Source organism: Lates calcarifer, linkage group LG9 (assembly GCF_001640805.2).
Source record: "Lates calcarifer isolate ASB-BC8 linkage group LG9, TLL_Latcal_v3, whole genome shotgun sequence".
In the NCBI taxonomy this organism is placed as follows: Eukaryota; Metazoa; Chordata; class Actinopteri; family Centropomidae; genus Lates; species Lates calcarifer.
The window spans coordinates 4,298,765-4,325,419 of NC_066841.1; the positions used below are offsets into that span (position 1 = coordinate 4,298,765).

Sequence of the window (26,655 nt, forward strand, 5' to 3'; positions counted from 1 at the left end):
TCTCAGTGTTTCAGGGGCTTTGCGTTCCACTGCTTCAGTCAGTGATTTTTTTTGCATATTTTTTGGGGGGAGCTCAAACGAACTGTGGGTGTTCAGAGTTGTTACTGAATATGCGATGAAATGATGCTGTCACTCTGAAGCAGTCTCCGGCTGCTTTTTAACGGAGCGTCTCACGATCTTTCATGTCCTTTGCTTCAGTGCAACTTCTGTTGTTGAATAATATCGCAGTGAAGGACTATTATTCATAGGCGGGCACGTGCACGCGTGCACGCGCGCACCTAGGAACACAGGGTATGTTTGACAGGAGGGTTAGGTGCGGAGAGAGCCATTTGAGCTGTTTTCAGACTGCACCCATGTGATTCCTTTTGTTGGTCTTGGCTTCTCACTTGTTGAATTTATGCTGCTGTTTTGTTTTTATTTTTACTTTCTTTTAAATTCCCAAATGTAGTGAAAAGCTGACACAGGCTGGAGGGATGCATGCTGCCCACACATCTGTGTAGAATTGTGGCATTTTCTCTAATGAGCAGCTTAGTGCAGTTAATGAGCACATACTATTACAGTTTTAATTATGTCATCACAATTAACTATTAGCCAAACTAAGTGGTTGCATTTGGTGGGATATCAACACTTCTGACTATCCATCTCATCCGTTGCATTGTGTTCCTCATATAGGGGCATTTTAAATTGTAAATAAAAGCTTCTACTGTCTGTAGGGCTGACATGTTCTCTCTGCATTCGACAAGAAAACTTAACATCAATGTGATTTTAGTTATCCTAATCACCCACAGAGAGGGGCAGGGGCAGTTTGGTTGGTATTTGAGAGTAGTTGCATTTAAGTTATTTTAAACACTGATAAATATTTTTTTTGAATAATTCCCATCACACATTCCTTCACAGAGCTTGTTCTTTACAACACCAAAGTATTCCATACACAATGGTATAAAACAGAAAAAGCAGAAAATCCTGGCATTTTAGAATCTCAAACCAAAGAATGTTTGGAAGTCTGCTTGATCCATGACTGAAATGACTAACAAAACTGATGATTTATAAAAACATATTTGTGGCCTGACCTGGGGAATTTATGTTTTTGGTTCTTCCGATGGCATATCAAGTATAATAGAGAAAAAATGACTAACAACAAACCTTGAACAGTCTAAAGTGCTGCAACTATAGCTGATTTTTAAAATAGCTGAAAACCATCAATAGTGATTATTCTGTCAGTATGAAGCATGTTTCCTTGTTTTGAGTCTGACTGAAAGTCCCCATCTGGCACTTTTTGCAGCAGTTTAGTAATATTCACTTCACCACTACCCACACACGCTCTCAAACCGTCATAACACAGCATATCACATTGAACTCTTTCACTATACCTCAAGGTCATTCATTCGAACCTTTTTTTTTTGTCCCTGTTGTTTTGCATTGTTGGTGTACCATGATACACTTTTAAGTTTTTTTTTTTTTTTTTTTTTGGGGGGGGGGTGTTTCTTCTTTTCCATTTTGTATTTTTCTTGAAATTAACTGTGAGAGACTTACCCAAACAATGTGTTCCGCAAATTGATCTCGTGCAGTGAAATATGGGCAGAGACACAATAGTGAGAACAGAAGTCTGGCAGTGAGCGCTGAGCTTGCACACACAGAAAAGACCCGGAATCAAGAGGCACATGATAATGTGTGGTGTATTCTCCATGTCACTGAATCATGCCTTATCAGGCTTCAACAAATCTGTCATATATATCTGCCACCTCTATGGTTTTGATTAAGTTTTGATCAAGTTAACTTTGGCAGAAAGAAGACCTCTAACAAATGAGTAGTGCTGTTATTGTCTTCTGATGAGGACAGCCTCTTTGTATAAAGAATTTTGTCCATAGAACAGACATGGAAAAAGAAATGATAAGAGAAGGAAATTCAGAAAAAGAAATTAGTCTTGCATTCAAGTTAATGTTCTTCCAGATCAGGAGAAGTATCTGGATATAATTTATGTAAGTTTTGTGCCAAATTTATGTTTTATATTCAGTTAGCATTTATGGAGATGGTGCTTTTATTCTGAAGGATTTGTGCCAGAATTCTTATTATTGTTTCTGCAAGTGGAAAGCCAATATTTTACAAAGCAACTCTAGAAATAGGTCTTGTATTTTCTCCCATCTATTATATTTTTCTCCACATCCAAGGGCTCCACAGGGAAAGCCAGATAACTAATATACTATAGTTGATTTGTCAAAGTAAAATGAGCCAGTTACAGGACATAAAACAGAAGTAATTAAATTCACTCTGATGCACACTGGGGCTGATTAATAACCATCAAAAAGTGCTGAATTCTGATTGAAAGTTAAACAATGCTGAATGGATGGACATAACCTATGACACTTCTGACCTTTACTGATTACCAGCACACCACACACACTCACTCACTCATCATCCATGATGTCAACTCCTCAGCCTTTACAGCCGGCTCGCCTCACAGTGGCGAGCGTAAACGTCTCGGTTTGTGCTGATCTTTTGACATCAGTGCTCATATCGATCAACTCAGTTCTGTGCCTCCCAGCGCAGAAGCCAATAACTTGTGTGTGTGTGTGTGTGTGTGTGTGTGTCGATGTCTGTGACTCCATAGGAAAGCAAGCGTCAGTAAAGTTCCTGATATGTGTGATATTATGGGCCTGTGAAGAGTTTCAGCTGTCACTCTTTGACAGGCTGAGTCCGGATGTCCGGATGTTAAGCGCTGTGGGTGTTAAGGCTGAAGACTTGAGTGATATAGCTGGTTTATTGGGTGCAGCGATTAGAGAAGCAAACTATCTACTTTATTCAGTTCACTGCTGTATATGGGCAGTGGACTGAATGTTGCAAGAATATTCACCATTTTCCTTTATAAATTGGTTGTTAAAAATAAAGCAGCTACAAGGCCAACCTCATTCCAACCAGACTGTGCTTCTTAAATGTCATCAGATTAAATAGTTTCTATTGTGCTTTAATCATTTTAGAGGAGGAAATCATTAAGTATTGTGAATCTTTATCGCCAAGGAACTATGTCTCTGCCAATATCTGAGGAAGATAAAGAATACAGTGGCTGGATAAAACAGCAGATAATAAGATAAAAATAAATTCTGCACAGTGTTAAGTTACTGTTACAGTGTTACAGTGTATCCTACATTAGCTATTGCTTTTTCTGTCTTTCATGGATCCTCATCAGGCACAAACATCACATCAGATCAAAACATTGCAGCAGTAGATAATTAAAGTTTCAATGAGAATATAAAACAGTGCCCTGCCATTTCTTAAGCACCTTAGATTTAGGGTTATTATTTTCAGTTATTGTGATTTTGCATTCTAAAATGTCATGTGCGGATACACAAACATGCTTTAAATGTATGCATACCGCATATCTCTAGGGGCCAAGGTCACTGCAGTATTAGGCAGTTTAATGGCTGAGAGAAAGCTATAAGCACCAGACCAGAATGGTTTGGCTGAAGCTCCTCTAAAAATTCACTTTTCCAAGCAGACTTCCATCCAACACTTACTCATTAAGGCTGCCTTTTTCCACAGCGGGCAGCTTTCGTGGCCACACAAAACCCGCTGGTGTAAAAATGTTGACATTCAAAATAACCAATTAGCCTTTGTAAAGGTCTTCCTCCTTGCAAATTATATTTTACACTCTGACAAGAAGAGTGTGTGGTTTCTTCAAATCAGCTGTAAAAAATCATTCATTAATCATTTAGTATGATTAGTGCAGACAACTGACAGATAATTTAACAATTAATTAAAATTGATGAATAATTTAGATATTAAGCAAAAATTCTAAACATGGATGTGGTTCCAGCTAATCAGATATGAGGATGTGTTGCTTTTCTCGGTTTTATATAACTTTAAAATTCACGTCTTTATTTCTTGGGCTGTTGGTCAGACAAAGCAAGTAATTTTAACTTGTCACCTTCCAATCAAGTTTCTGACATTTTAGAGCATGGACAATGAATCAGTTAATTAAAAAATGGTAATATTAACTAATTACTAATTATATACTTTGCTGACAAATTTGAGTGTACATTTAAAATACTAAACTACATAAGTGATATACCCTTAGCCTCCATTTTATCAATTAACTTATCCTCCCGATACCATGGCAACTTGCTGACAAAATGCAAGATTCATTTAGATTTAACTTAACTTTGTTCATTTACTTATGTAACTCATTCTCAATCATTTTTTTCTGTTTTAAATCTCATGAAATATAGTTCCTGGGAATGGGTTAATTCCTGCTGCTGAAATTTCCAGGCAACATCTACATTTACACAGGAAGGAGAACATTTCACTAGGCTGGGCCCAGAGTTTTAAAACCCTGACAAATTTTGAAATCGGAAGAAAATTTCACTGATTGCTTTAAAGTCTTAAACATACTCAAATCTAAGAATACAGAACAGTACCCAATCCTTCTCCTATTATTAAAACTGCTAGCTAACATAGCTAATTATAATAATTTTCTCTTTCTTCCTTCTACTCTTAGTAATTTAGACATCTATATTCATGCAAATATCAAACATATTTAAAATTAAGTTTGTGTGTGGGTTTTCACTGAGAAGCTTTTTATCTATTTAATTGTATTGCTTTCACAAATAACCGTAGATCAGAACTCTTGCTTAGCTAAGTCACTGTTGCTGTGTTTACCTCAAGTTTAATAATGGCACCTTAATTCTTGTGCAAACAAACACCTGCATCATAGGGGTTTGATTGTACTGTGTGGTCACTTAACAATAATCCACATCTGCCGGCCAATCAGAATCAAGAATTCTCAGAGGCACCAGTATAAATAAGAGTGACAGGCACTTCAATCAATGGACATAGCGTCCTGCACTGCTGCACTGCACTTACCACGAGAAGCTGATGTACATTGCAGGCAGTTTCTCCTGTGGATAAATAATTATATAGACCATATGTCGCTAATCCCATTGATCTGGAATGTTGATGCTTAGACTTAGCTAATCTATACACCTAATCATGTCATTAGGTCTTTAAGTGGTAATAATTTAGGCCTTTTTCTTTTCCGTATGAAGTGGCCCGCAGTCAAAGTGTGAGCAAGCTGTCCGTCTTCATTCCCCTCTTTCACTCTCCGTTATGCTTGAGTAGGTCAAGGACTCACTAGACCTCAGTTACTACATCCCTCACAAATCCAGACAGAATAACTGAGCTAACAAAATTGACTGCTCATTTCATTTCATTTCTTAATGGATACTGCTCCATTTAAGCTGTATTTTGCCATTAATGGTTTTATATTAACCAGCTAAGCTCTATTTTCCATATATCTTGTTCCTGTTGTACGGTATAGTGAGTATTTAGGACCGCTTCTCTTATCTCTGCATGTATGTGCAATTTCAGTAGTAGTAAAATAAGCTTTTATCATAAATCAGCCCTTTTATACTGCTTCATGCTTTTGCTGTGAGCTGAAATTACAGCTGACTCCAATTTTCAAATTAATGGGCGTAAAATAATGGGTTTTAAGTGTGTAAAAGGTACTTCATTTCAATATTGTAATGCCAGTGTGTCCAATTAATCACAGTTGCATGATGGGCCCCGTGACTGGTAATATGTCACGTACTTCTGTGCCCTGAAAATATTTTTAATTTTATGTGCCTTAAATCTGAGTGAACACACTCAATAATCTAATATATCACACATGCTGTCGTAGCCTAGAATTTTGCTTGCCTAAGCTGAGTCACACATCACACACTTTAAAACCCTTGGCTCTCGTGTCAGAGAGGAGGACAGTCAGGGAGGGCTGAGGGTTGGAGGAAATAATAAACGCATATCTAAACCTTAACAATCTATAAAATAGTAAAAATAATAATATTTATGGTGCGCACATTTATCCTCAGACTGAAGTCTCCTAGTTCTGTAGTGGTCAGCCTCTAAATCATCTTTGAAAATTATTCCTCTATATATATATATATACATATTAGCTCATCAGAATACACATTAGATATATTTTATGCAGCGTAAAGAAGTTGAAATGAGAAAAAAAGGGGGGGAGCCATACACATCTATACAATGAGTTCATATCGCAAAAAGTTAATTTTACTTTTCAACCAGTCTATAACCTTGAAAAGCTGCCACAAAGAAACACACATCCTTCCATTTAATGTGGATAACCTGTGGTACAGTAGACCATTTAATAAGAAATAGTAGATATATTTTGTTTTCTTGCGCACTTTTCATTTCTTTGAAGTGCCCCAGAGAGCGGCCTTAGCACTGTTGGCCAACCCACTTGGGCACTCTGGGTAATAGCCTTTGCATCAGTGCTCAGAGCACCGTGCATTCAAATGAAATATCAACTTGTCGCACCGCCAAGGAAGACGACAGCTGACTCTGCTGGGCCTGCCAGAATCCACTCTGTCCTAAGGGAGGGAAAGCAGTCTCACTTTTATGGGATTTCAGAAAGGTTGCCATCGGAATCTGACCTTAGCTGAGGTAATTGGGGAAAAGATATATTTTAGGAATTATATAATGATTTAACTTTAGCTGTTTTCTGCATTTGTGAGCCCACTTTAATTGACGTTTGCTGTGAACATTTTAGTCTAACTTCAGCAACCTTTTTCCAGTCAGTGAGTAGTAGGGCCCAGGGGAATACCGGAGCATAGAGCCTGTTCTTTAATTAATATTTATTGGCTGCAATTGCATCTTTATCAGATGCAAATTGCGTTGAAGTGTTATTCGTTGGACACAATTAAAGAAACAGCAATGTGCTCCAGTTTGCTTCAAGGCCTAACTACACATCTTGTCCTTCTCTAAGAGTACTTATCCACTGGCCTGGCTTAAGTGCAGTTGGGTTTTATCAATAAGTATAACTTCAATTGGCTCAAGGTCAAGGTTAATTAATAAATCTAATCACCACCACCTCCACCCCAGAAAAAAGTGTAAGAAAATAAGTGCATAAATTTTACCCGACTCTGTTTACAAGTTCAGGGAAGTACTACTGCAGTGTGAAAAAAATTGTATAAAGCTTTTAGTGGCTTCAGAGGGAACTATGCGTAATTTGACAAATTGTCTCAAGGGATGTCACTTGAGTCAGCATTGCTTGGATCTGAAGACTGCAAGTTTGCAGCCCACCACTCATCTCTACTTGTGGCTGTACGTTACTAGTAGTGTCTACAACAAGCATAACACAACCGAATCTCTCATTGATCTGCTGGCAGCGAAGTTGCGTCTTCAGGTTCTGCTGCATCAATTTTGATAGATTTTATAAAACGTCATGAGTCCAGCTATGTTATATGAATGTAGTGTTAAATCGGTGGAGTTCTCTTTTAATATAGTGTTTGAGCTAGCATTATATATTTATATAACTACAGTATTCATATAGCTTTAACTTCAGATTCAATTTGAGTCAAGTCACCAACATTATGGACTAACCAGGGGTACAGTTTTGAGAAGATGGTAGAAAGCCTTTGTTGGCTGAATTACGCAGTTAGATGTCTTGCAGAAAAATTAGATCGCTCCACTAATACCACCACTCATACTTAAGTGTAAAATAAGTGCGAAAACATAGCTGATATCTGAAAGTTTGTTTCAGATTTACCCTTGAGACAATTACACTTAAGTTACTACTGTGTTGCTGTACTACAAGCTGTTCAAATCTCCAAGATTCCACAAGATATGAAATCTTGAAAACCCTCTGGCTCTGATTGGTCATGCTCTACTAAAAAGAGAGGCCAGGTAAACAGATGTACGTGGCTTACCACATGAGATCAAATCTCGTCTGAGGGGGAGCAGATTTAATAGCAGTTCCTCTAATATTCCATGGGTTTCTTAAGGTGTATCCATGCATACAACATCTGAGGCATGAAACCAGAGGAAAACCTGAGTGGTGTTTGCACATAACACATATTTAATGATTGAAAAATCAATCTGTGCTTAAGTGAAACTCTCACTTCATTCTGGCTGTAAAGCCTCCCATGGGAGCCCGATGTACACGTGGATTTTTATCACTCTTCTGTCCATGCAGAAATCCATGCTCAAACAAGGCATGCTAATTAATGATTTTGTCATGCGGAGATGCCAGTGGCAGAATACTGTGCTTTCTATCAGTACAGCCTGGAGTTTTCTTCCTCATGAAATATGCCCGAATCTTCTTCCCTGTTTTTAGGGTACATGCACACTAGATCCTGAATGTAGTTTAAATGATATGACATGGTGAGCTTTCCTTGCAGGTTCACAACAGACCCTTCTAGATGCTCCACTGGGATTATCATTAAGGGAAAACTGATGAGTGTCTATAGTGCTATGGATGCTTGGCCAGATTACACAGTCCCTAATAGAGGTGATGGAAGTGGTGGTGAATCTATTGCTTGGAGGACTCCATGGATTTATTTATAGCATGCATTTTCACACAGCGTGTATCTTAACTCATTCTCATATACTCATTATCACTAGAGTGCATTTACCTCCTTTACCGCCCCACTACCTTCTGCTGCTCTAATTTTTGCTTGCACGCTGGCATATTCATGAAAATGTAGTAAGATTTCACATCAGGTCTCTTTTTACTTCCATTAGTAGCATTAAGCATAAAGTTTAGCGCAACATTTAATTGTCAGTGTCACAGTTAGTAAGCAGGAAATATCATGACTATTAAGGTCATGTTTTGGTACCACACTTACTTGAAAGAAAATCACCTGGATCTATCCCATGGCCATCTATCACTATGTCAATTTTAATGCTGTTCAAGATGCATGTTAATCATATCTTGGCATTTTGCATTACTAAAATAACAAATGCATAAGTTTGTGTGACATTTGGGGAGCTCTGTGCTCTCTGAGTGCTTTCTAGTACTCATGTGGTAATTGCCATCAGAGCACATCTGTTAAGATTGTGCAATGGCATGCACTAGCACACAGATGCTAATTAATGTTACACAGGAGCCTGGAACTGTAACACCCAAACTAAAAACTTATACATCAAAATTTTAATTTGGCATATTGTTCTACACCTACTGTTATCTAATTAATTCTAATTGCAAGGAAGACATTTCAGTGGCAAGAACTGCTAAACAAATTCCAAAGCATTTCATTTAGGAAATGTAGGAAATTAAATTGCCTCACAGATGAAAGTGTTTTTGTGGTTGTTCTTGTTTGACTGTTTCAAGGCTCAAAACAAACCCATGATATAGAGGTATAGCATAATGATACAGGTAATTAATGCAGGTGATGTGGAACACTGCATGTTTGCTACCCATGTTAGCATGAAATTGTCAGTGTTGTGTGACAACCCCCCCCCCAAATTGTGGGATAATGATGCAGAAAAGTATGCTCTGCATACTGTAGTATATTCCACAGCAGGTTAGCACACAGAAACAAAGTGATTTTCTGAGAAGCCTGGCTGTAATATATTAAAGCTGCATATTGAACCCTGTAATGAACATTTACAAGAGGCATAACACAACACTTCATATCACGTTTATTTACAGCTTTCTGAGAAGTAGTCAGTGTGAGTAGAGTACATACTGTACAGGCTGATTACAATAAACCTGATGTGCCAATTTACAAACTTGCATTGTAAATGAATGCAGTTTTCCAGCATCATTACAGTCTCTCTCTGTTTGTCTTGAATAATGTCCGTCTACTGGGCCTTACTGTTCTGGAAAGCCGTATGTCTCTCCAAAACTCATGTATGCAGAGTTGCACATCGTACTAGTAACGTGATGCACTTCTCTTTGTATTCATGTCATTCACTTGCTGTCATTTTATAAACCTTGTCCAAAGTCAAACAGTAACTTTTAATGCATATACAAACCAAATCAGAACATTTGGCCGTACACACACACACACACACACACGCGCGCGCATGTGTGCGTGCGCATACATGTGTGCACACTCTTATACTGTTTTTGTGACAGCCAGTTCAGTTTAGATGTTGAGAGTGAGGACATTTTTGGAAAGTGGAGACATTTTGTCCATAACTGACTTCTTCAAAGTGCTGTTTGGGGGTTAAGACTTGTTTTAATGGCTGAGATTAGAATTAGGTTTAGGTTAAGATAAGCATTTAATAAGAGGATATGTATGCAGGAGAGGTGGCCATGGTTAGGGGCTTAGGAATGCATTGTGTCAGTGAGCACACTCACAATTCCTTCTAAGTACAGTTTCGTGGGAGACATCAGGTCAACTGATGCATGCATACTTAAATAACTTATATTTAAGTATGCATGAATTAATGCTAATGTTTAATCATGAGTAATCAGATTTCTTTGTTCTGTTAATATGTTTTTTACTGGCAACCCATTTGTGAAGAGAGAGGTGAAGGTGTTCTTCATTCATATGTAACATTTTTAGAGACTTGTAGCCTTAAGCTTGTGCAATAACAGCATATACACACACACACACACACACACAATTCTCAGCCATTCAACAAATTATATTTATTCTGCCATTAAAACTACAACTACTGTTGCATCATTGATTATTAAAAACAACTTGACCGTCAATTTACCTGTATTATAAATAACCTAATTGCATGATTTGTGCAACTACTACTTTTTATATCTCCACAATACTGCCTGTAATCCCTGCTTTTGCCAATTTTCTAGTCAGAAACACTGCCATTCCAGCCTGTCCAAACACAATTAACACCCTCCCTCCCTTTGTGCTTTTGTGGACTAGCACTTCATTGTTAAATGTAAAATCTGTAGCTGTTAACAGCAAAGCAGCTTCCACAGAACTAAACATGAAAGCAGACAGATGCCTGAGCAGAGGCAAAAGTGCATTTGCATTGTCGTGAGATATGAATATCGTAGTCTGAGCGTTACTCAGAGTGAGTCCAGAAGAGAGCCCTGGGTCAAGGATGTGTCCCTTGACATATAGCACAGTCAAAATGTATTAGGACTCTGACACATCTTTTGTGTTGGCTCTGTACTGTGCCATGTAAAGTTTGAAGTCAAACTAGATTGTAAGGTTAAAGAACCAACTGTCAGCGTTAATTTAAGGGTGTTTTATATTAGGTGAGCAACTTGAACTGTTGAGAACAGTCCACTCTTTTATCTTGAAAAAAACTCACCTTGATTGCATTGCCTTTATGGCTATAATCATTGTCCTGCTGCGTTGTCCTTAATTTGAAGGACTGTATATAAAGAGGGGCTTTGAGACCCTCAGACACCCTCACAGTAGAACCTTTAATTTGTCAGTACTTGCATTTACATGGATTGTAAAGGTTAAGGTTGTATTTGATCCAGAGGACAAGATATTTCATAGTTTTAGTTTGAAATTGTTCTTTAGAGATTAAGAAATATCAGATCATGTCTCACTTTGAGGAGGAAAATATCACTGATTTTTCTCTGACAAAGTGAAAAATGCATCCGATTTCCCCTTTTCAAACCAACAATAGAGATCAAACACTTCTTAAACACAGTGTTAAAACTTGTGATTTTGCCAGGTTTGTGCTAATCCAGAGAAAACAGTTCTTTCACCTGATCCACTGAAACTACTCAACTTCTTGAAGTTCTTACATATATAGCAGTTAGTCTTATGGTATCTTAACCTGTAACAGATGTGTGCAATATTTGTCCAGATGTTCATCATCCTTGAGAAGTCTATGTTCAGAATATTAATATGTTTGAAGAGAGCAAGATCTCAATTACTGCATTATCGCAGGAACCTGTGACATGACCTTTGATCATACAGATAAAAATAAATGCAGAGTATAGATTGTGATTTTTACCATAGCTATATAAAAATGTTTGCTAGTACTGAAGGATCCAGAATATAGCTTCATTCAAAATCAGTATTTTACTAAATAATGTCAGTGTAATTTGGATTGTGAACATATTTTCCCCATCGTTATCTCTGATAATAGAGAGAGGATAGAGACTGACATTGTCACTGGTGAGAGGATGCTGACATGTAATTCTTCACTGAGTATAGAAGGAAGAAAGAACTTTATCTATGAGATCTGTATCTTTTAATATAGCAGATTTCATATTTCGGTCTTTTTCAACTGCACTAAGCTTTCAGGATGTTTTCCTGAAGATCATTCTTTTTTCATCTATCTTTTTCCATTCATACAAATCAGCTCTTCTTGTAATTATCTAACTTTTCATTTTTTCTTGACAGAGGACACTGAGTTTTTGTTTTGTCCATGGCTTATTTTCAAATAATACCTCAAAATGTGATATGATCTTCAGTTAATTCCTCTCTACTCTCTCCATCTGACTCTATTTTAGGTCCACTGCTGTGTGATGGACGACTGACACACCTCCTCTTTCCTCTCCTCCTCCTCTTGCGGGCTCCCCTGTTGTTCAGCTTTGGTGAGCGCACCTGCCCCAATAGCTGCCGATGTGAGGGAAAAACTGTCCATTGTGATTCATCTGGCTTCTTAGATGTCCCAGAAAACATCTCAATAGGCTGCCAGGGCCTCTCCCTGCGCTACAATGAACTGCACACCCTGCTACCCTATCAATTTGCTCACCTCAGCCAGCTTCTCTGGATATATTTAGATCACAATCAGATTTCAGCTGTTGACAGCAGAGCTTTCCAGGGGGTCCGCCGGCTTAAAGAGCTAATACTGAGCTCCAACAGGATCGCATCACTGCATAATTCAACATTCCATGGAATTCCCAATCTACGCAGCCTGGACTTGTCCTACAACAAGTTGGAAATCCTGCAGCCGGGTCAATTCCACGGCTTACGAAAATTGCAAAACCTCCACCTACGCTCAAATGGTCTGTCTAACATCCCGATTAGAGCATTCCTAGAGTGCCGAAGTTTGGAGTTTCTTGATTTGGGGTATAATCGAATCAAAGCTCTTACCCGTACCACATTTTTGGGCTTACAGAAGCTGATGGAGTTGCATCTGGAGCACAACCAGTTCTCTCGGATCAACTTTTTTCTGTTTCCACGCCTAGCCAACCTGAGGTCACTGTATCTGCAGTGGAACCGCATCAGGGTGGTTAACCAGGGCCTTCCATGGACTTGGTATACATTGCAGAAACTTGATCTGTCGGGAAATGAAATCCAGACCCTGGACCCAGCTGTGTTTCACTGCTTGCCCAACCTTCAAGTTCTCAATCTGGAATCCAACAAACTGTCCAATGTGTCTCAGGAGGCAGTGTCAGCATGGATCTCACTGACCTCCATCAGCCTTGCTGGGAACATGTGGGATTGCGGAACTGGCATATGCCCCCTTGTGGCTTGGTTGAGGAATTTTCGGGGCAGTAAAGATACCACTATGATATGCAGTAGCCCAAAGTATCTTCAGGGAGAAAAGATTATGGAAGCTACAAGGAGCCATGGTATTTGTGAGGAGACTGATTACGTCCTGACTGAAACACCCTCACCAATGTCTGAGCTGATTTCTGAAGCCACTGCTGAACCAACCTTTGCCCCCACTAGCGGCTCCCCACTTATGCCACCAAGCAGCACATTTGGTCCTCTCCCACCATTTAGACCTCGACCTATTCCTCATCCTACCTTTCCAGGGCATATGAGCAAAGATCCTAGAGACTCAGTTGCTCGCACTCGACCCACTTACACACCACCCCCAGAGATGGAGCACATGACTCTGCACAAAGTGGTGGTGGGCAGTGTGGCTCTCTTTTTCACCATGTCCCTAATCTTGACAATTATCTATGTGTTGTGGCGGCGCTACCCGGGTGCAACCAGGTTGCTGCAGCAGAGATCCATGGTGGGGCGGAAGCGTCGCAAAAAGAGTCCAGAGCCAGAGCAGAACCTGAGCTCCCAGCTCCAAGAGTATTACATGAGCTACAACCCCGCTGCCACACCAGAGGCATTGGAGGTGCTAGGCAATGGCACTGGTTCCTGCACATGCACAATTTCTGGCTCCAGGGAGTGTGAGGTATGATCCATCGCATCAGCCTAAAAATAAAAACTCAAAATCAAAATACAAAGGCTCAACAGAGAGGTAAATCCTTTATCAAGTATACCCTGTAAAAAGACACTATTGAATCACAGTTAAGCACCCTTGACTCCTCGTTCATAACACGCTTGACTTCAAATGTTAGATGTCTCCAATTATTCAGGTTTTTACCCTTAAAATACTAAGATTAAATTTAACCTTTAACTGGAAACTAGAAAACAACAAATCTGATCCAGGGGAAGGACTCTACAACTCAGGGTCAGAAGACCACATTATAACAAAAATGCAATACTGAATTTTGTGTTCTTTGAAGTCAATTTAGCGTGGTTTTAATTACTGTTCAGAAACAGTATTTATCTTTCTATTATTTGTTATCTAATTTCTGAAAATGTATTGGGGACCATGACTAATTGGACACTGTCTAACTATTTCACAGACAACACTCCACATCAGCATGGCATGACTCTCAAATGTTTAAGGAATTTGTTTGGCACTTGTGTTTGTATGCGTGTTTGGGGGAGGGGGACAATGGGGTGGGTGTGCACTGCTACATTATATAGACATACAGAACTTATTTTGCTGGAAATGTTCATTTTATATTATTAATGGAAACTATTGATCAGAATTTTACAGTTGTGCTTGAATTGCATTGTTTGAAAGACCTGCATGGTCTCAGGTACGGACGTGCACCCTAACCCTCACCCTAAAGTTGCTCTGGAAGTGCATACGTCGTCAGTTGTAGGGGAAGATTTATGGTAATCTGCACAGAGGCGAGGCAATATAATAATGATATAAACTTATGATATGGCTTAAATATGGACCCTCTGCTGTGAATTAGGTGTAATTACACCTGAAAACTCCAACAGAATTTAAAAGGTTAATTGAATTACTGCTCACTAAACATTTTGTTTTATAAGGATATCAAAAGTACGAAACAAAAAGACAACAAAATATCTGACATCATCAGAAATTGTAATTTCTCTTTTTGAATTTCAGTAAATAACAATTGGTTTGACTGAATTTTCATAGAGACTCAATAAGACTGAAAATATGTATTATGAACTTTAGGTACAAAATGTAATTATTGTGAAGTTGCTGTATATTATGCAAATGGAAAAATAGGAAAAAAAAAAAAAAAAGATTTGGCACTTACTTCCCTGTAGAAAAAAAGCATTAAAAGTAAAAGCATTCAGCAAGGGTAATTGATTATGTACAGCACAGCATATATTTTTTCTATGGGACCTGTCAGTATTACAGCATCAAGTGAAGGTCAAATAAATTTAAAGCAAGTCAACCAAGTCAGTCCATTCTATATAAGTCATAAATCTCTTGATATTGACAGTGGAGCACTTCTGGCTTTTACCTTTTTATATGTGACTGTAAAATTGTTCTCAAGCTTCTACTTGCAGTTACTTCGATTTGTTTATTACATCTTTCCTCATGTTCCTTGCTCAGAAGGAAAGCTTGACGGTTACAATAAAGCTAAGCCTTACCGTTTTGAGCTCTAGTGGAATTGTCAGGCTTGTGAAGATCATGATTATATGGGCAATCTATAAACAATTTCAAAAGCCAATGGTAAAGAATAGTTTTGTGATACCAAATTGATTTATGAGGTTTCACAGTGCACAACTGTCTGTTTTGTTCTGCCTTACCAACAGATTTCCATACATGAAAATGCAATTTGTGCTTGCCATCTGTATGCATATGACTTCGTAAGGTAGCAGCTAATCAAGCAATCAGCGACTGTCTTCTGGGTGCTCTCTTTGAGTGAAAGAGCACTTGAAAGGTATAGTCCAGTGATGGTTAAGGGGCAAAACCAGTGTTAAATCTAAAGCCAATTAGGATGCTATTCATGCAGAAAGTTGTGGCTCCTCTCAGAAATTCAGTAGTCATGAAGTTCCACTTCATGTATTTCTGTAATTTCAATTGCTACTCATGGCAGGGAGAAGAAGTTAAGGTTGTTTTTTTTCCCCTCAGAAAATGTATCAGGTTTTCTGAGTAAAACTTTGTGCTACAAGATGAGGCACAGCTTGATTTAGCTTATGGCACTCCACTGTCATCCAAAAACTATGTAAAAACACATAAAATAATGATATCTTTGCTTTTTTAGACACAGAGCCAGGTTTCCTGAACATGCTCAGTGACATCTACCCAGTTCTGAGCTGCTCTCTGGAGATCAGGGTTTGGACTTGTGCAATGTGCATGAAAAAAGGACAAAAATGACTGTTGTTGCTTGCTTGCTTGATATATGGGCTCATCAGAGACCGCTAACTGTGCTTTAACACCAAGCCTATTATTTTCAGTGCCCCTATTTTTGCAGTTTTGCAGCCAAAGTTTAGTTAAGTTTAACTTTGACCCCTCATACAAGGTCTGCCACGGTGTAAATGTGGAAGTGACAGGAGGCAGAAGTTATGACAGTGTTAATGTCACTGTATAGAAGAATGTAAGAAGTTAATTTTGTGCCTCTGTATATTTACAGAGCTATCCATTTCTATTCTCCAATCCCTTTGGGACTTCGGTAAAAAACTGAACCATGGCAGAAAATTGATACTGTAATTATTTACAATTCAAAGCACTCCATAGCATCCAAAATATAATAATGATGTGTTTAATGTCTTTTTAAGAAAGATAAATAAATATTTTCCAAACCTGTCATTAATGTATAATCAATTTGAAGCTGCTGCCAAATTCTATGCTAAATGCAGTGTGGTATGTCATAAATAAATTCACTTTATCACATGACGATTTATTTTGGAGCCTAAAGCCAGGCTTAGAAAAAGGCTGAGAGACGCAGGTTCAGGCAGCGGTATAAACAGTCCTGTGCCTGCTGTGTTAGTCATACATCTGGCACCAGTACGCAACATGGCTGCAGTTAGCTGCACAACAAAAGCATTGTTCTGATTTTCTCAAGGCTCTGCAAATATTTCTGTAGCAATCAGCGTCAGAGTATTGTCTCTTGCTATATAACTATAATCCAAAGCTCATCGTATCAAAGACAGTCTCTCCTTTTAAACATCACTGACAGGTGTATACAGTAGTTTGTTTGAAGGTGGGGGTGGGGGGTGGGGGTGGTTGTACACTGTTGCTTATTTCAGGCCTTTAATAATTGACAAACTGGCGTCAGCCCGGCTTAGTTTGATGAAGGTGCCATCTTGCTGGCCGGCACAGCTGGCTGTGCCTTTCATTATGGCTCTGTGCAGCGCCAGCAGTCCCTGTGGATGGCAATGTGCAAGAACAAAAGCCAACACAACACATTTACCCTGCTGTGGCTAGGATTCCGTGAGGTATTGTCAAGACTGGCACAGAATAGTGTCGGAGCCCAGCAGGAAAATGGTATGAGCAGTTCACTGTCTCTTTCACTTTGGTTTTTAAAGGTTTAGAGGCTGGAAACTTCGATTGCCCCTGCAAACCCAGACAGGTGTTATCATTTACTCTGGCTGATTAGACTTCTGTTCAGGTTGGAGTTAGATGCAGGCATGCTGGGTGTTTGCTGAGATCGTCACAATCCATTCACTAGTGCTGCATTCACATCATATTGCTATAGAATGTAAATTTGAACAGTTGAATGGAAAATACAGTTCAGGCTGTCTTGAGTTGGAGGTTTTGGGAATTTCTGTCAGCTACAATATATCCCACTTGGAGAAAAGAAAAACAGAAGTAGGAACAAACTGGTCCCAAAATAAGTGCAAAGCCATCAGCCCTTGCTAAGCCAATGCTAACAGTAATATAATCAGCTATATTGTTTATATTTGGTAGATTGGAATGATTAATTATTTTAGTTTCAAATTTGTGACTTAAAAGAGAGCAATTTTTAAATCACTAGAGCCTCAACTATAATTTTAACTTACATAATTAACAGTGCCTTGAAAAGCGAGACTGAGAGAAATAATTGATTCAAATCATCAATAGTAGTGTAGTTAATCTTCAAAGAAGGGAAGTGTTTCAGCCAGCTCTGATTAGACAAAGAGAATAACTCAGTCCACAGTCTGTTTCATGTCAACAGAACTGCATCCAAACAAAGCGGTGGATAACAGTGGATTTCCCTGGTACTAGCCTCACAGCACCAAGGGTGTTCTTCGCTGCTGGAGACTTCATTCTCTCCCCTTGCTCCAGAACACGTAGACCACCTTTAGTTTTACAGAAGACATTTAGCCTGTAGTGGCAGCCAGTATATTACCATTATACTTCCATTCTATTATTGCAGTTAACTTTAAATACAAAGCTGTCTACTCACACACTTTTTTTCTTTCTGTTTGGACAGACAGTGACAGTGGCCTGATTTCAGTTTGCATTTCAGTGGACCTGCAACATTACTGAATGGTTTGACACTGAGGGCACTGGAATAGCAGTCACAGACAACAGCGCCACCCTCTCTATTTATTGAATTGTGACACCAGTAATCTGAATCAAATTGAACACTGAGAAGTTTTCTACATAAACTGTCTGGAAGATCGCCCTAGCGGGTAGCACTGCAGTTGTGCAGTGTAAATGACAGAAAGCTGGGATCTTCGGGATTTAGAGCAGTGAGCAGCTCCTCCTGTCAGTCTATTAGGCTAATATGAAAGTTAGCTCAAACAGCTCCAGTGCAGTGCAGGGCTGTCAACTGTATCACAAGGTAGTCAGTTCAATATCAAAACACTGTCAGATGTGGCTTACCAGCAGTCTGACATACTATGTAGCTGTTAAATCAATCAATACAACAAATCTAATGTTCTAATATTATTCTTGAATATTACTGAATGTCAGTTATACCCATAATTAAAAATGCTTCTATCTAGAAGTTGACTTTTATGAAAAAAGGAGGAAGATCTAAACAACAAGCAACTACATTATTAGTACTTGCAGACAGTAACCACAATTTAAATGGCTAACACAATACTGTTAAGACAAATCACAAATCCATTTTTCCTCAAATCTTTGATACCTAATATCTGGTTTAACTTAAACAACAGCCACAAATATGTAGAACAGCTAATATAGACTACACCTCCATTTATCTTCTTTGGCTTTAACAACTTAACATTTACCCCCATTCTGCTGTCACATGTACAAAAAGCATGTATATAAAAGTAAAAGTTGTTTCACCTTTTCTTGAGTCAGAAAAATGTCAATCAAGCACTGTTGTAAATGCCTACACAGTCATTACAAGATGTCCAATCAGACAAAACAAGTGAAAACACTGTTGTTTTCAGGTAAGAAGTGCCTTTTCAAAGCAGTACATGCACTGGAACCTGTGAAAGACAAAGACACAATCCATGGCTTTTAGTGTTACCTGGCTATATTTCAATCACCGAATACTGATGGATATTTCCGCTCTAGGTATTACATGTCTGCCATGTTCAAAGCCTAAATGGCACAGTCTTTACTAGCAAATTGAGCTTATTGTAAGAGTTCTGTTTTACTGCTTTCTTACTGACAGATTATGGAATACCACCAGTGTTTTTTACCACTAGTGTCAGATATTATTTGGACAATAAAAGTGTGGCGATATATCTTAATATGAAGAGACTAATATTACAATTGCTGATACCATTAATTAATGTTAATAATAAAGTTCAGTAGACTGCATACAGTTTTTTTTTTATATATAAAATTAATTTGCAGCAGTTACTTTTTGTAGATAGATTTATTTAACAACCAAAAAAGTAATTTCAAGACTGTGACTACTTTACCAGATTTTAAAACCCCTCTCGTTTGCCTGTTGCTTCAGATATCCCAAAGATCACAGCAGTAGTAAAGCAGTGTATAAAAATTTATTCTTGCCCAAGGAACTCTTGAATTTTGAGACTAAAATAATTAGTTAAGTAACCAGGAGCCGTATTCTTTACAATTTTGAAAGTGAGACTTAACTTAATTTGGATAATTCTTCTCTCCACTGCAAGGAAATTGATATTTTGCAAATGTGCTTGATTTAGATGTGCTTAAGGAGAAAGTTTGGATGTAACCTTATTTTTGGCAGTCCACACATTGTTGTTAATGAGTTGGGGACAACTGCTGTGCCAGCAGGTGGCAGCATAATCAAAGTGACATTGAACTACAGCTCCAGAATTTTTGACATTACATTCTCAAAGTGGGGCTGCTTTTCTGGCTGTGCTTGTGTTTATGCTTTGTAGAGCTTTGGAGAGCATAAACTTAATTATGCTCTCCTGAGAGCTGATTATTGAAGACCAACCTAAATAACTAACTGTAGTTTTAACTGCAATGACTGTATGATCTACCTTAACCAAAATTTGGCATACTTTATTAGCTTGACTTGTGATCCAAACAGAATTGTCCTGCTTTTCTTAGATGAAGAGAAAGTATATAATCAAAGAGCCAAACAATAATTTTCCCACCTCAGTACTCAACAAATTATCTATGAAAGTTTCAGTGTCATCTACATAGAGAAGAGAGAAGTCACACGAAGAAGCAGATTTTATGCCATGTTAGAAACAATAATGGGCCCAGATATTTCCTTGAGGGACCCCACAGTTTATGGGCTTAGAACCATAAAAAGTCCCATTAGGATCCACTTTTATGGTATCTACCTGTAAGTTATGATTGAACCTGTTTGATGGCTGTTTACTGACCGTAAACCATAGACAGGGCTTTGCAAACCTCAGTCTCTGGTATGACAGACATGCACACCCCTCCATGTCTTGGAGACTCCACTCTTCTAGCATTATCTGTTTGTCTCTGAACTTAATACAGCCAGTGATTATATTGCCACTACAAAGTCATTGCAGTTTAGTTGTATATACAGTGTTTCTTGGAGAAAGCCTGGTCTTGCATTTTTACACCATAATGACAATGGCTCTTGTAGATACAGATAAAAGAGAAGAAACAAAGCCAGCTGGAAATACATTTGTTTAATGTGGTGTAATGTGTTTAAGTCTTTTATAAAGGCCACAGTCTGTAGTCATCATTAGTCAGTATGATAGATGGTTAAAATCCAGCAGCAGCATGTACAACTTTTAAGGGACCAGAAAACAGATGGAAATAATTTCATGGCAAAAACAATCACAAAAACAGTCTAACAGCACCAGGTAACTGAGGTTGTGATTGTCTCTTGTGAGAGACTGAAAAAAACGGGTTTGCCAGTTCACCGTCTCTCTCTGGTCTTTTCCTCAAGCGCTCCCTGCATCTCGGAGATACTGCGCCGGTACCCCCCTCCCTCCCCTCAGACAGCTTTGAAGAGAGAAGGATGTCACACAGCCAGCCACAGCGCTCACTTTGCATGTCCCCTGGCTAATTTCCCCTCCAGTCCCGTTCCACTTGACAGGCATTCCTCCAAAAACCATTTGGAAGAACACTTTCATTTTCCGCTCCCTCTCCCCTTTACCTCATCAGTTTTAAGGAACCATTAAGAGCTTAAGTGCAAGCAGGCGTGCACCACGGAGAGAGATCTCAATGAATATACAGTAGGTCTCATATTCCAGATTCCCGTTAAGTCATTTGCACTCCCACTTTTTTTTTCTTCAGATTCTCCCTTGCAGGCACTGAAACAGCAGCTTTTAATGTGTGCATCGTGAAATCCTCTCTGGTCCTAAATTATTAAATTCATAATTTCTGTGATCAAGCTAGATAGAGTTTTAAAAGACTGAATTATTAAGAGGATTTTATGGTTAATAGAAAGCTTTCTGTTACTGCTTAATGCTGTTTCTAAACTCCCAGTGTGTTAGGCTTGAGTGGGAGCAACATCATGCTGCTCCTGTCAGCCAATAAATGAATCAGTATTAATGATGACGGGGGGCTAATTAGGGCAAGATGTATGTTTTTCATTGCTTGGCTGTGTTTTTTCTGGCTGGCGAGAAGGAAAAATGAAAACGTTCTTTGTTTTTTTATCATATAAAAATGCGAATGGTGAGAACAGCTGCTCAGACGACAATGCCAGCAAACCCCTTGGTGAGAAGTACTTCCACTTATGCAGTGCAAGAACCTCTTAGCCATCTCAGAGGGGCAATTTCATGCCCTCTTCCTCGATTGCTGGGTCATCCTCAAAAGAACTCCTCCCTACAGAGGCTGTGCTGGATGATGATGCATGTACTGAAATGTTGTAAACGTGGCTCTTTACCCAAGGCGCTCCTCCCTATTGTACATGCAGCAATACAGTCATACATACTCAACACAAACCCCAATGAGCGGTATATTATTAGCAGCATCTGCAGCCTGGGTTGGCCCTGCAGCTAAGACAAATAAGGATCCTCTGTTTTACTGGATAGCACAACAAAAACACAGAGAAGATTCTAAAGCAGATTTTTTTTTTAATGTGTGGATGTGTGTGTGTGTGTGTGTGTTTGCGTCTCAGACTAAAAAGGGGAAAACAGCTCAGTGGCACCTTATATAAAAGATCCACCCCCTCTATTGCCCTAAATTGAATTTTATAATCTCGTACCTGCCCCCCTTTTCCTTTCACCACAGGCTTTGGCAGCCGCTGTATACTTCATCCTCAGATAACAGTAGCATCAACCCACCCACCTTCACTTGTTCTGTCGAAAACACACAAACATCTTATTCTGCCACAGTCTTTATAACTGCAAAGCTGGCATAAATACATGCACATTGTAACTAGCAGTATCATGACATGGCTACACTACACAGAGAAGTGTAATTAAAATGAACAACACATCTGCCTACACAACTTCACACAGGGTCTTTACAGTGTGGGGTCCTGCAAGTTTACACATAGGAAGCAGTGAACCTTTAATACAGTGCTGGAACAGATGAGTTGATCGATAAGAAAATAATCAACAGTTTTGATGATTGATTACTTGTGACTCCCTGTCACATGTTGCATATTTCAGTCAGATGCAACCTGTTCCACTGAAGACTGATGTGCTGATTGTTAACCTGACAATCAACAGTCTAGCCTGCAGAGGTAAATCTTCCCAGTATTTCATAATGAAACAAGACTAAGTAAAACCTAGTATATGGCTAGACTGTGTATGGACATTTGGAACCTACTGCCAGGCTGCTGACAGCATTGTCAGTTGGTGTTAACTTGCCACAACACCAGTAGTTTCCGCTTTAGCTGTACGCGTTCCCGGGACCATCATGCCGTTCTTGGCTGACAGGCAGAACCCTGACACCTGACACAGGAATGGAGCAGGCAAACAAAAACAAATCGCACTCACTGATGATGTAATAGAAACTGTTTGCACAAAATCATTTTGACAAACTAACGGTCTATGGGACGTCCAACAGCCAGCCGACCAAGAGTGTGACTATCACGGTTGGTCAACCAATGGTCTAACTCCATCAGTCATGTCATAAACATTCCCCTTTATAGGGCTGGCCCTCACTGTCGCATTCCAGCCAAAAAGAAGAGATTAAAGGATAGTTTCAAAGCCTATCTCAATATAAGACTTTAAGTAGAAGCCAAATGTTTCATGAAAGAATTGAGATGAAGCAGTCCTCCTGTGTAGAGCTAAAACAATTAGTTGATTAGATGATTGACATTGAAATTAATCTGCGCTTATTTTGATAGTTGATCAACTATTTGATTTTCAAGCAAAAATAGAAGGTCCAGGTCCAGGCTCTAAATTGTAATGATTTCCTGCTCTTCTCTGTCTTTTCCATATGGTAGTAAGTAAATTAATAGTAGATCTTCGACTTATGGACAAAACAAGCCAAGCTCTATAGAGAAGTCAAATAGGGTTCTGAGAAATTGTGACTGACATTTCTCACCATTTTCCATTTTCTCACATTTTATAGACCAAGCAATTACTGAGAAAACAGTTAGTTGGAAACCTACTCCTGCCCATGCTGGTCATGAATCACTTTTTTGTTTCAACTACACTGCACATTTAGGACAAAATCCACCCTCCAGATAGCCAGGTTGAGTTGGTACCTGCCTTCTCTTTAGAACAAAGTTTTCTGAGTTTACCTGCTTTCCTTGCAGTGGAGATATACAGTACGCCAAGTTGGATGCACTGCTAGACAAACCACTGTCAGTAAACCTTCACACAAAAGCCAGGGTAAGGATACCCATCCAATTTTGCCTCACATTGTGTTTAGCTGAATTTGGAATGTATTCTTTAACAGAACAGATTATTGACAAGAAGTGGCATGCAATCACCTACACGCAGAGAGTGCGTGACTGCATGACAAGTCTATCCTTATTACAAAGGACTATGATAAAACCATCTCTGTTACACATACAGTGCTTAATGGGTGTTGAAGCTATGAGGAGTTACACATAAAATGCCCTTAAAGGCTCTATCTTTTCTTCCTGAGAGACAGGCCTTTCAAAAACAGTTAAGTGTCTGAGTATATGTGATTTCATAGCTTTGACAATAACAGCCCTCTTGTTTGTAGTTTATACTGTAATTTGGCATAGTTCGTTGTTTTGTGCTTCTAGTCTGTTAAGGAAATACATGTCCATTCAGTAAAAGTTAGAAGCTATTGAAATCAAGGAAGTTCAGGCTCAGTGCATCTTTTTATGAAGGAGAGACATTTTAAAACTTTTAATTCTCTATGCCACAATATGTAATATTTCTTACTGGAATTTTTCATCCTAAATTGCCAATATTAACAGATTCATATATTATTGCAACTATTGTACAACACAGTCTATACTTTAAGGCCCTGCCTTGATCTTTTTGCTGTGCGTTGCTTCTTTTGCTGAAAAATTACTGTATTTGCAGTACATTTTTTTCTCTTCTTGTCACATAAATTTTAATTTCACAAGACTGGCTCTTTCTCTGCAAATGTTTGAATTATTAAACTGTAGTTTTCAGAAGGGAGCAGAGACATTTGTGGAGATCACATATTTTTTAATGGTGCCCTATAGGCATAATGTTCATTTGCTAGAATAAGGCAGCAGCCAGATCCACCCACGGAGGCCCCTCCTTTTTGTAGATCAGAGTAATGCTGCCTAAAGTTGCTTTTCTACTTAGTGTGACCCCTGTTAGTTTGAAAAGTTAACCTTGTATGCCATTGTCACGGAGTGAAAAAATGTTGAGAAAAAGTTGTGTTTTGTCTTCCTAAGTTCTGACTGTTTGCCAGATTGTTTTTTGCATTTAGTTTAACTGGAGACAGATTGTCTGTAGAATGATGAACAGTTACATTGTTGACATATACTCTAATACTACATGATTACAGCCTGCAATACTATCTACAGTGAAACATAAAAAATAACACTACGAATTGCTGATTGATGGCTGTGTCCATGGTTGGAAAAAGGAAAGTAGTATTAAGACTGAGGCAGAAAAATGGAAAAATGGAAGCAGCAGCAACAGAAATAAACCTGCCACAAAAGTTGTGTGGATGAGGTTGTGTCAAGCTGTACAAGATGCCGTACACAGTCATAGGGACAGACAGAAGGAAAATAACAGCCACTCCCAAACAGAAAATGAACTCACAGCTCAGCCTGATTTAGGGTGCATATAAGATGTGTAATGGTGTAAATACAATTAGTCAGTTAATTGATACATTAATTATTAAATGTTTGTTGACTAATCATATTCAAGTAATTTCTTAAGCTGAGATGCTAACCTTTCACCAGCCCCAGATTTGCCAGTTATTATTGTAAGCTGACTGAACAGGAAATATGAAGATGTTGCCTTTTGACATGGATATTTTTTACTTTGATATTCCATATGCTTGCAAATATGCAGCACATCATCACATTGTCATATATACAGATGAGCCACCGCTCACAGATGAAGCGAATAACATTATCTTGCAACAATGGTGCATTTCAAGGTCTGGGATGTGGTAGACAATAACTGAACAGTTGGTGGCTGTTTTGCGCGCGTGTGTGTGTGTGTTTTGCCCATTTATTAGTCTTTTTGCATATGCTCCTGATTAGATATTTGATTAATTAATAAATACAATGATTCCCCTCCCCTTAAATCAGTTCTTGTAAAACCTAATGATGTGAGAAACCCTTTCATGAACTTAACTGCCCATTACTCCGCACAAAGCACCTTAACAAAACAGCACATAAAAGCTCTCCACTTAAAAAGCAAGCATATGTAGATTAGCTTTCGAGGACCAGTATGAGGTTGCAAACTGGGGAGGGAAGACAGTACAGACATACTGTTGTTACTAAAAACCAAGCTTAACATATTTGACGTGTTGCTCACTGAAGAGTTGCTATTATGTTGTTTCAATACTAAACAGTGAGTGGTTGTGACCATTGTTAGTTGTTTGTTGTATGGGTCTACTTATCAGATACAAGACTTTTCCAGTTTTAGGCTTTTTCCATTGTAGTAAATTAGGATTGGCTGATGGTGTTTTTATACCAGGGTACTTGAGAAGTTCAAGGTATCACGTTCAGGATCATGATATAATTTGCATGCCATTTTCTGTTAAATGTCACATTACGCCTGCTATTTAGTATGACACTGTCACTAGTAGTTGCAGTAGGAGTGCTAATTGCACTATTGCACCCTCTGGCAAGTGTCAACAGCCACTCCAGTGGGAAGAGGAGAGAAATGAAAAAGATGTTTCTTGCAGCCATCTGGCAGCTCCTCAGGATCAAGTCCTGTTATGTTAGAAAGTCACAGATGATTTGAAACACATGAACAGGATCTGCATGAGGAACTTTTTCTTTTCTTTTCTTTTTTTAAAAAAAGGATAGAAAGACCACAAACATGCCTTGTAGTTTCCACTGGGGTTCAAAGACATTAAACACAGGAAAACACATTTTTATAACTGGCTCTGCTTCAGCGTGGCAAGGTACTGTCAGAAATTAAGCTAATGAATTAATTAAGCTGAACAAAATAAAACTTAAATAAACACACTTGACCTTTTGGCCGGAAAGCTAGAAACTAGAGGCTCAGTAGCCTAAAGCCAAAACTGTGTTTTTGTTTTGTAGGATTAATGAGAACGCTC

General features: G+C 38.7%; 1 protein-coding gene across 3 annotated transcripts in view; it reads left to right on the top strand.

The window, feature by feature from the left end:
• lrrtm4l1 (leucine rich repeat transmembrane neuronal 4 like 1) overlaps positions 1–26,655 on the top strand; it is a 70,263-nt gene that overhangs the window by 29,809 nt on the left and 13,799 nt on the right. Inside the window, exon 4 of one of the 3 annotated variants that reach the window (XR_007813846.1) lies at positions 12,185–12,322. Coding sequence is in view for 1 of the 3 variants with exons in the window: in XM_018677761.2 (XP_018533277.1) it covers positions 12,185–13,815 (1,631 nt within the window). In the remaining 2 variants the exon portion in view is untranslated. Of the gene's footprint in view, positions 1–12,184; positions 13,882–26,655 lie in introns of those variants that run through there. The other 2 variants (XR_001960977.2, XM_018677761.2) reach the window with 2 other exon arrangements.